The sequence below is a fragment of the Coregonus clupeaformis genome, chromosome 22, assembly GCF_020615455.1.
Source record: "Coregonus clupeaformis isolate EN_2021a chromosome 22, ASM2061545v1, whole genome shotgun sequence".
Lineage (NCBI taxonomy): Eukaryota > Metazoa > Chordata > Actinopteri > Salmoniformes > Salmonidae > Coregonus > Coregonus clupeaformis.
In genome coordinates this window covers 2,709,266-2,719,949 of record NC_059213.1, presented here as the reverse complement: position 1 = coordinate 2,719,949, position 10,684 = coordinate 2,709,266, and the positions used below count along the sequence as shown (strand labels likewise).

Genomic DNA, 10,684 nt, shown 5'->3' with positions numbered 1-10,684 from the left:
TGTTAGACAGCCAAATCCTTAGATTTGGGCAAATAGACCATAGAAATAGAAATGCCATTCTAGCGCTGGTTAGACAGCTGAAGTTGTACTCTACACACGACTGATTTTGATTTGTTAGGTACCGTAGTCTGGAAAGTTTAGGCATAGTGTCTTTATAAGCACATTAAAATGATATTTACAGCAGAAAATGTTTTGTCTTTGTAACACGAACACATCCATCGATTTTTGGTTGATGTAACAACACTCAAGCTGGGCGATGTTTTTGCAATGTCCACATGTAGCCTACACCTGTAGGGATATTAGTTCTGGAATTTGTCTCCCGGGAAAGATCTAACAGCAGACATAAGGAGCAACGAGAAGAGACAAAACTAGCCAGTTATATAATACTGTGTTGTAGGACAGGTGAGCTGACTGATGACTACGGGCATTCAACTTTCAGTAGGCTAGTTGATATTGTTTCCACGGTAACATGTATTTACATAAGGTAATGAAACGCTGAAACTAAGTTGCAAGCTTATTTCGTAGCACATGACACACATTCCAGACACTGACGAAATAAACCCTTGCTCACCAGAAGAATGTCATAAATGATAGAATGAATCATGGCCGCGGGAAGATGTTTTGGGGTGGGGGTCCTTTTTGCCTCAGTGGATCGAAGTTAACGTGTTCTACCCGATCTCAAAAGGATTTGGCGATTGGTGTGTAGGCTATTTGGCGCGCGTAAAGTTAGGCCTTAAAGCTTAGGCTTACGCACTTATGACATAGCCTAAAAATAATGAAAGCAAAACCTCAATGTAGCCTATAGATATAAATTGCACAAGATGTATTGTTCTCTCTTTATTCAAACCGACCGCCACCCACCCGCCTTTCATCCACACAATATTTAATGACCCTAAACCCGCCCTCCCTGCAGATATAATCGAGGGACTGTGAGTCAGTCAGGAGGGGAGGTCCTCAACTTCAAAACTTAGTTCTCTCCATAGCAAAGTTAGCTTAGTTTACCTCACTGTGCTCAATACTGCACTTTGTTGTGATTGAATGGAAAAGACACACCCACATCAAACCACACCCCCAAGATAACTCTTGTTTGCCTTCTGTCAAGGCAGCTAGCATTTCTTAATGAGCACTGTGGAAAAACGAGGCCAAATCAGGAAGTGCAGCTGGCCTTTAAGCTCTTTGATAGGTTGATACAAATTTGTTACAGGAAATATTCACGGCCACCTATTGAGGTAAACATAGGGCTAAATGTGCAAGCTTATGTAATGGGACAGCTAGCATGTAGCCTTTGATCACATGCCACTACGTCAACGATTTTAATTGGTTGATGCTTAAACTTCACCTTGAACTTAAGCTTTTTCTAATGTTTGCATGAAAGTCTTTTCTGAAGTGTGTTTATTATCTGTGTGTGCGTGTGTATGTACCTGAGGGAGTGTATGTCTGTGTAATCTGTATCAGGTCTCTTCCAGGAGGAGGACGGTCCAGAGGTGCTGCTGGTGAAGGAGGAGGTGTGTGAGGAGGGTCTGGGGAACCCTGAGGGGACCATGGTCATGGAGGACAACCATACTACACTTCCTCCTGAAACCTCAGAGGAACCAGCTGAGCAGCACAGGACCACACACAGTCTCACTGAGGTGAGCCCACTGAACTACTGTCTGAATGGTATTAGTTCAAGGCCTGTATCCACAAAGCCTGAGTACTGATCTATAATCAGTTTAGCCTTTTAAATCATAATGAATAATATTATATGGAAAGATCAGACTCCTACTCTGAGACTCTTTGTGGATACGGGGCCAGGTCTTGATTGATTTTGTCTTAAGTGTGAGACCATGTCTTTGAATGATCAAACCATGAAAGAGTGTCAAGTAATCAAATCAACTAACATGTTTGCATAGTACTCACCTAATTTCCCAATCAGAAGATGCTCCATAGCAGGGTGCTCATATCAGATTTCTTGATCCAACATCTTCTCACTCTGTATCTCTTCAAGTCAGTAGACCTGGAGGATGGGAAGCCTGATCCGCTAGTCAAAGAGGAGACAGTAGAAGACGGGCCAGAGAGCATTGGTCTGCTGAGTGGACTGAAGATTAGGGAGCAAGGTAAGGAAGAAATACATATAGCCTACATACAGTAATAGATCTTCAATGGGAATAGTGATACGCCTGGCTATTATTTCTTTCTTCATTTTCTTTATTCACAAAATGAAATAAATACAACTTATAATGTATGAACTTGACCAGGTAATTGAAAGAAAAACTGCATATGTAGAGTTCTCTGCCATGTTTGTAAAGTCTTTTTTCTAACCTCTTCCTGCAGGTGGATGGCTGGAGGCTAACAGAGGAGACTGGGCAGCCTTCTTGGATTTCCAGACCCAGACAGGTGCAGCCAAGGGCCTAAGGGACAACATCACTGATCAGGCCAGGACCAGAGGCGACATAATGGAGGTCAGTGGATGGGACAGCGTCCTCAACTCTGGGCTGGGGAACAACACTGTTAACCACAACCAGAAACCGACAGTCGAACAGAAAACAACATCCAAACTTAGTCTCCATGACAACATACTGGCTGAGACCAAGGCGAGGCGTAGAGTGGGTCTGTAGGGATGGAGGTGTCCATATGCGGTGTGAGAGAATAGACACAGACCTAGCTAGCGATGCTCCGTCCTGCTCCTATAGTTTTGATTCAGAGAGACTGATGGTGCCTCAGGTTAACCCCCTAACAGGTGCTGCCTTCAGCCTGCCTTCTATAGGATCTATCAACTGGAACTGACCCTGCGACAAAACAGACACTCCCTGGCTTTCATCCTCCTCACACTCTCTTAATGTTAAATCAGACCTCAAACATTGCCAGTGCCTCAACACTAAATGGCTATTTTTTTTATTTTATTTAACCAGGAAAAGCAAATTGAGACCAGAGTCTCTTTTACAAGGGAGACCTGGCCAAGAAGGCAGCAACAATCAATACATTATATAATTAAAACATACAACAATACAATACAGTTCAACAACATGATCCAGCCTTAAAAAAGCATTTACACTCCTCTGTAATGACAGTAGTAGTAATTCTATCAGTAGATCCAGTGGCAAAGAGAAGCGCTTCCCATGTTCGTTCTGTGGGAAAGCCGGTGGAGATATCAGAGGATGCACACAGGGGTGAAATCCTTCAGCTGTACACAGTGTCATATGCACTTCGCCCAGGCTGGTCACCTGAAGAGGCGCCAAAGGGTCCACACAGGGGAGAAACCCTTCAGCTGCCCCCAGTGTGAGAAGAGGTTCTCCCACCAGCTGAAGATGCATCTGAAGGTCAACATGGGAGAGAGGCCATTCGCCTGTGGGAAGAGGTTCTCAGAGAGAAGCTACTTCAGAATAAGAATCACCTTTATTCGCCAAGTACATTTACACATATTCAGTCAGAATTGTACTTGGTGATATGGTGCTGCTAGTGATAGACAACATTTAGAGACAGAATACAGACAGCGGAGTTTAAATCAAGTTTACATACATTATATACAACTAGGTAGAGTGAGCATAGAGCTATAAGAGATTGAGCAGATATACACATATACAGTGGGTATACGGTTGATATACAGTGGGTATACGGTTGATATACAGTGGATGTACACATTTACAGTATGAATATATCTAAATGCAGATAGATGAACAGAGTGCAAATGCAGTATAGTGCAGTTACAGTACAAACAATATGTAACATACTTTTTAGGCTTATACAGAGCATTCGGAAAGTATTCAGACCCCTTGACTTTTTCCACATTTTGTTACGTTACAGCCTTATTCTAAAATTGATTTTTTTATTTTATAATCCTGATCAATCTACACCCAATACCCCATAATGACAAAGCAAAAAGTTGTTTTTTGTTTTTTGTTGCAGATTTATTACAAATTAAAAACGGAAATATCACATTTACATAAGTATTCAGACCCTTTACTCAATACTTTGTTGAAGCACCTTTGGCAGCGATTACAGCCTCGAGTCTTCTTGAGTATGATGCTACAAGCTTGGCACACCTGTATTTGGGGAGTTTTTCCCATTCTTCTCTGCAGATCCTCTCAAGCTCTGTCAGGTTGGATGGGGAGCGTCGCTGCACAGCTATTTTCAGGTCTCTCCAGAGATGTTCGATCGGGTTCAAGTCTGGGCTCTGGCTGGGCCACTCAAGAAGATTCAGAGACTTGTCCGAAGCCACTCCTGCGTTGTCTTGGCTGTGTGTTTAGGTTCGTTGTCCTCTTGGAAGGTGAACATTCGCCCCAGTCTGAGGTCCTGAGCGCTCTGGAGCAGGTTTTCATCACGGATCTCTCTGTACTTTGCTCCGTTCATCTTTCCCTCGATCCTGACTAGTCTCCCTGCCGCTGAAAACCATCCCCACAGCATGATGCTGCCACCGCCATGCTTTACCGTAGGGATGGAGCCAGGTTTCCTCCAGACGTGACACTTGGCATTCAGGCCAAAGAGTTCAATCTTGGTTTCATCAGACCAGAGAATCTTGTTTCTCATGGTCTGAGAGTCCTTTAGGTGCCTTTTGGCAAACTCCAAGCGGGCTGTCATGTGCCTTTTACTGAGGAGTGGCTTCCGTCTGGCCACTCTACCATAAAGGCCTGATTGGTGTAGTGCTGCAGAGATGGTTGTCCTTCTGGAAGGTTCTCCCATCTCCACAGAGGAACTCTGGAGCTCTGTCAGAGTGACCATCGGGTTCTTGGTCACCTCCCTGACCAAGGCCCTTCTCCCCCGATTGCTCAGTTTGCCCTGGCTGCCAGCTCTAGGAATAGTCTTGGTGGTGGGAAGGTGGCAGCCAATGTCAGTTTGCCCTTGCAGCGGGTAGACGCAGACCCAAACCAGACGGTGATGGAAGAGATGAGAATGGACTCAACGATTGATGCGTAAAACCGGATCAGGCTTCACTGGGTTTTTTCAGCTGCCGCAAGTAGTACATCTGCTGGTATGCGTTCTTGGTGACCGCTGTGATGTTGTCCTCCCACTTGAGGTTGTGGGAGATGATTGTCCCCAGGAATTTGAATGATTCAGCCGTGCTATCAGGATACACCAGCAGAAAATGCACACGGCCCATGTATAAAGTATAGTGAGTGGCATGTAATATAGTACTAGTTAGTTTGTTTGTAGTTAATTCTGCTTGTTTTGGATGTAGTAGGGAACTGGATGAGGTGAACTGAGGAAAGAATGAGTATGATGATGCAGAGTAGATGATATGGTGATGGTTGGTGTGATGGTGTCTGTAAAAATGCTTCTCTGATGAAGAGTGACAACTATGTCCCTTTAGGTTGATATTGGTATTTTATAGTGAGATAATGATAGTGCCTGAATGCATGTTTACTTGACATGAAGCAGTGATGTGTGTAATGTTGAACCTTTTCCAAAGTATTCAAAAATGTATTTTATTAAAGCGAGGGTACCAGATTTACGGAAAAGGTAAAGTGTTACCATAGTGAAAAAAGTTATTGTCTTGTGCATTAAAATACTGTACTTCTTGTTTTGTGAGTGTATGACCATTTTGTTTAAATTAAATACAAAATTGACTGTGCTGACTGACTTGATTATTTTTGTATCATTGCAGGGACTGAGTTTCCCTTAATCGAACCAAAACATTATACTTAATTATTGAATCAACACATATGGATAAAAAAAAAATTATAATCCAATGGCTCCATATTGTTAGGTACTTCAATCACAGTCTTAGAGATGGGCTTGACTGTGGTTAACATTTATAATATCATGTCATGTTTCTGTGTGTACAGCAAAACATTCTCATATAAACCTTTATGCTCTTCTGTACAATTTGTTTTCACAGTCTGCAGTCCATGAGGACCTGCTGATATCGGGTGTTGCTGGCGGGAGAGACTTGACCTCTGAAGCGGCTGGTCACAAACCCTGGCCCCAGATGAGAAGTCTGGATCAGGAGCCATCGCTTTTCCTTCCCGAGTCGGAACCAGGACCGAACCACAACGAACAGATTCTCCACCACCACACAGAACACAACCAGTGGACAGTTGGACTGAACAATCTCAGTCCTGGTGATCATCAGAGCGATAGAGACTCCAGTCAGGGAACAACGGCTAGAGGTCAAGCAGGGAGCTCAAAGACTAACCACCTAAGGGTGCTGGATCCAGCTTCTACCTCCTCTGGTGTCATTGGGTCACAACGTGGGAGGCTGAGCGTTAGGACCGATGCAGACAAGCCATATGCCTGCCCCACGTGTGGGAAGCGCTTTTCTGAGGCAAACTATGTGAAGAAGCACCAGACCGTTCACACCAAGGAGAGGCCCTTCAAGTGTAAGCTGTGTTACAAAAGCTTCTCCTTCCTGACAAACCTTATCAGACATAGGAGTGTCCACAACGAGGAGAAATTGTAGCAGTGTGGCTTGAGATGTACGCAGGGGTTGTCCGGGAACTATTCTTTAGCTGAAATATTATAGTTATCATGTGAAGTGTACTGGGGTAAAAAAAAATATATATTACCAAGGCTGCGTTTAGACAGGCAGCCCAATTCTGATATTTTTCCCACTAATTGGTCTTTTGACCAATCAGATCAGCTCTGAAAAAGATCTGATGTGAAAAGATCTGATGTGATTGGTCAAAACACCAATTTGTGGAAAAAACATCAGAATTGCACAGCCTTAGTCCCTCAGTTGAGCATCTGGGTACGCTCACATTATCACATGATACAGACTTGTTGTTTGGTGTGCTGGCATATCCGAAACACTGTCGTTTTATTGAAGTGTAACAATATATTTCATGTCTGAATTTGGTTTTGCCTATGTCATGTTCGTAGCAAATATATTTTTTTATATATGGTATAGCGCATGGTTATGTTAAGCTTGTGTGCGGCTGCTCGGCCATGGAAACCCATTTCATGAAGCTCCCAACGAACAGTTCTTGTGCTGACGTTGCTTCCAGAGGCAGTTTGTTACTCGGTAGTGAGTGTTGCAACCGTGGACAGACCATTTTTATGCGCTACACGCTTCAGCACTCGGCAGTCCCTTTCTGTGAATTTGTGCGGCCTGCCACTTAGCGGCTGTGCTGTTGTTGCTCCTAGACATTTCCACTTCACAATAACAGCACTTACAGTTGACCGGGGCAGCTGTAGCAGGGCAGACATTTTACGAACTGACTTGTTGGAAGGGTTGCATCATATGATGGTGCCACGTTAAAAGTCACTGAGCTCTTCAGTAAGGCCATTCTACTGCCAATGTTTCTCTATGGAGATTGCATGGCTGTGTGCTCGATTTTATACACCTGTCAGCAACGGGTGTGGCTGATATAGCCGAAGGGGTGTCCACATACTTTTGTATATATAGTGTACCATGCAGACAGTATTTTACATTGGGCTCACCTCAGTGAGACTGCGTGTGGTCCTGTGCTGCTCAGCTGGTTCCTCTGTGGGTTCAGGAGGAGGTGTAGTCTGGTTGCCCTCCATGACCATGGTCCCCTCAGGGTTCCTCAGACCCTCCTCAGACCCTCCTCCTTCACCAGCAGCACCTCTGGACCCTCCTCCTCCTGGAAGAGACAGGTGATACAGATTACACAGACATTCACTCCCTCAGGTACGTACACACACACACAGATAATAAACACACTTTCAACATGGAGTGTTTACCCATCCACACTAGTTTGAGTCCTATACTGTAGTTACAGAATGACTTCATTGTAGTTAAACCCATCATGGTGGACATAAATATGATGTTGTGGGTAAATGTGAGTTAGTTATGATAAGTCAAAAGTCATCATCAGAAAAACCTGACTAAACTATTTTGATGTGTACAGTAGGTGTTTGTTAGTGTGTGGGTATGTGTATGTACAGTGCATTCGCAAAGTATTCAGATCCCTTCACTTTTTCCACGTGTTTGTTAGTGTCTGTATGTGTAGGTATATTTTGTAAGTGTATATTGGTTATAAAGCACTGTTGTATGTATGTAGAATAGGGTGATATCAGATGTGATGTACAGTGCCTTCGGAAAGTATTCAGACCCCTTGACTTTTTCCACATTTTGGGAATGGGAGAAACTCCCCAAATACAGGTGGGCTAAACTTGTAGAGTCATACCCAAGAAGAATCAAGGCTGTAATCAGATTCATCTACAGACACGGACGATTTACTTACAGTTGAAGTAGAGGCTTGAGCTCTTGCAGGAATCCATGCAACACTTAAAGTTGTGTGAGGAGGTAGCAGGGCTGAGGGGGGAGTTTGGAGTTTAGCCAGAGTGAAATTCTCACTCTCCAAGGAGAGAACAAGGCACTCACAGCCAAGGTAAAAACCCTCGATTCCAACATGGATTGTCTACTCAAGGAAAACAGGGTGATGAGGGAGTCGCTACTGGACATACAAACCCGTAGCATGCGTGAAAATCTTATATTTTCTGGGATTCCTGAGGACGCATCCAATAATCCAGAGGGGGCGATCAGAGAGTTCATGCAATCTGCCTTGAAATTTCCTCTATAGACTGTAAACAAGGTGGCTTTCCACCGAGTGCACAGACTTGGAGTTCGGAGCGACAAGACCAAGGGTCCCCTACCTATCATCGCAAAATTTGAACACTACCAACAAAAGGAGCTGATCAAAAGCAGGGGAAGGGAGCTTAAAGGGGCCAAATTTGGTCTCAATGACCAATTTCCCCGGGAGATAAATGAACGTCGCAGAAGCTGTATCCTGTACAGAGGGAGAGGGGTAAGCGTGCCTTTCTCATTGTGGACAAACTCTTTATAGATGGACAGCTCTTCCGAGACAACTCCATAACACCATGGCTGTGCTAAATTCTACTGGGACGTCAGGTTACGGAAAGACAAGTATGGGAACAGAGAAGTCTGGGGTTGGGCCCGCCACTATAGTACTATAGTACTATCTACATCTAGGAGTTATCCTAAATTCACACAGGAGACCATGTTGAGACATTCTCTACATCCAGAGAGCAACAGCAGGAAGATCACAGAGCTATGAGGACGACTAGAATTAAATCTGAGGCCGGTAACATCAACAGTGAGGACAAACCCAGCCTGCCTCTCTCCTTCCACACTGAGTCCAAACCTACAGTCACTGGTTCCTGATTGTGACAGTGGAGCCCAGTTTGCACTGCAGGATCCAGAGATGGCATCAGTGAAGCTGGAAGACTGCAGTCAAACACTGGAGCTGAATGTCAACATTAAAGATGAAGAAGAGGAGGAGGAGAAGATTTGGAAATCTGTTTCTCATGGACGACTAGAATTAAATCTGAGGCCGGTAACATCAATAGTGAGGACAAACCCAGCCTGCCTCTCTCCTTCCACACTGAGTCCAAGCCTACAGTCACTGGGTCCTGATTGTGACAGTGGAGCCCAGTTTGCTAAGCAGGATCCAGAGATGGCATCAGTGAAGCTGGAAGACTGCAGTCAAACACTGGAGCTGAATGTCAACATTAAAGATGAAGAAGAGGAGGAGAAGATTGGGAAATCTGTTTCTCATGGTAAGAGCAGGTTCTATCTAACTAAGTTTGTTGTTCGTTCCAACTTCCCACTGTGCATGAAAAGTTGCAGTAGAACTGTTTCATGATGAACTGTTTCAATAAGATGGTATGTTATTCCATGCTACTCAGACTTGCATGGTTTGACACCAATTTTGTCAGCATTTGTTTTATTTACTGGGCTATCTGGAGTGATCAGAGAGTAGACTAAAGAAGTGAAGTAGACAAACTGCCAGTGTTTTAAAGTTCTAGGAAATGAGTCTGTGTAGTGTCTAACCCCTGTTATAGTGAGTGGAGGATGTAGCTCAGTTGGTAGAGCATGGCGCTTGCAACGCCAGGGTTGTGGGTTCGTTTCCCACGGGGGGCCAGTATGAAAATGTATGCATTCACTTAACTGTAAGTCGCTCTGGATAAGAGCGTCTGCTAAATGACTCAAATGTAAATGTAAATGTAAACTGTAAAAATATCTGTACACTGTGAAGTTGATATGAACACGCACTCTACATGCTTGCTTACACATAAGGACGCATACATACACACACACACACACTTGATCTCTCTCTTCTCTCCCCTCTTTCTCTATTCAATAACATTTCCATAATTGTATATGTTTTTTGTTTGTCTTTTCTGTCTTTGTCTACATGTTTATCTATGTTTATAACAAGCAAGGGGAAGATATCAGAACAGGGACATTGGGGAATAATAACATATTGTACGGGATACAGTTGTACTGTAGTGAAGCCGTCTAAAGTAATGCAAGGTCTCTTTCATGATCATGTGAAAAGTCAACTGCTATGGAAATGCTGGGATGTGTTTTTCTATGAAAATGATGTTAAAGGTAATTATGATGCAACTATGATGGTGATACGACATGGATTACAATTATCATCCTGAATATTAAGGCTATAATCACTTCATGTTACACACATAGACACTCAACCATGCAAGTTGTCTGGGTTATTATTTATTTGGACATCACACATTATAGTCTTACTCTTATCCAGACATCATCCACACACTCTCACTAAATCACATCCAATATCATACACATCAACCTACTCAGATTTACTACACATATAATATCTTGACTCAATTTTCTAACGTCTGTGGCATTGGCTCACAGACCAACAGGCAAGGGAATAAAACAAATATTGCTAGAACCTGTTTCTTGAATTCTAAATATCAGACATTTGAAATCTCTAATTTTGACCGTCATAATACCTCTTGT

General features: G+C 43.4%; 1 protein-coding gene across 1 annotated transcript; it reads left to right on the top strand.

The window, feature by feature from the left end:
- The first annotated feature begins 1,465 nt into the window (after positions 1-1,465).
- On the top strand, positions 1,466-6,533 carry LOC121561689 (zinc finger protein 713-like). The gene is made up of 4 exons (XM_041874215.2): positions 1,466-1,631; positions 1,988-2,096; positions 2,314-2,441; positions 5,816-6,533. The coding sequence occupies exons 1-4, from the start codon at positions 1,542-1,544 to the stop codon at positions 6,374-6,376; spliced, it is 888 nt and encodes a 295-aa protein (XP_041730149.2). The 5' UTR covers positions 1,466-1,541; the 3' UTR covers positions 6,377-6,533.
- The last annotated feature ends 4,151 nt before the right edge of the window (positions 6,534-10,684 follow it).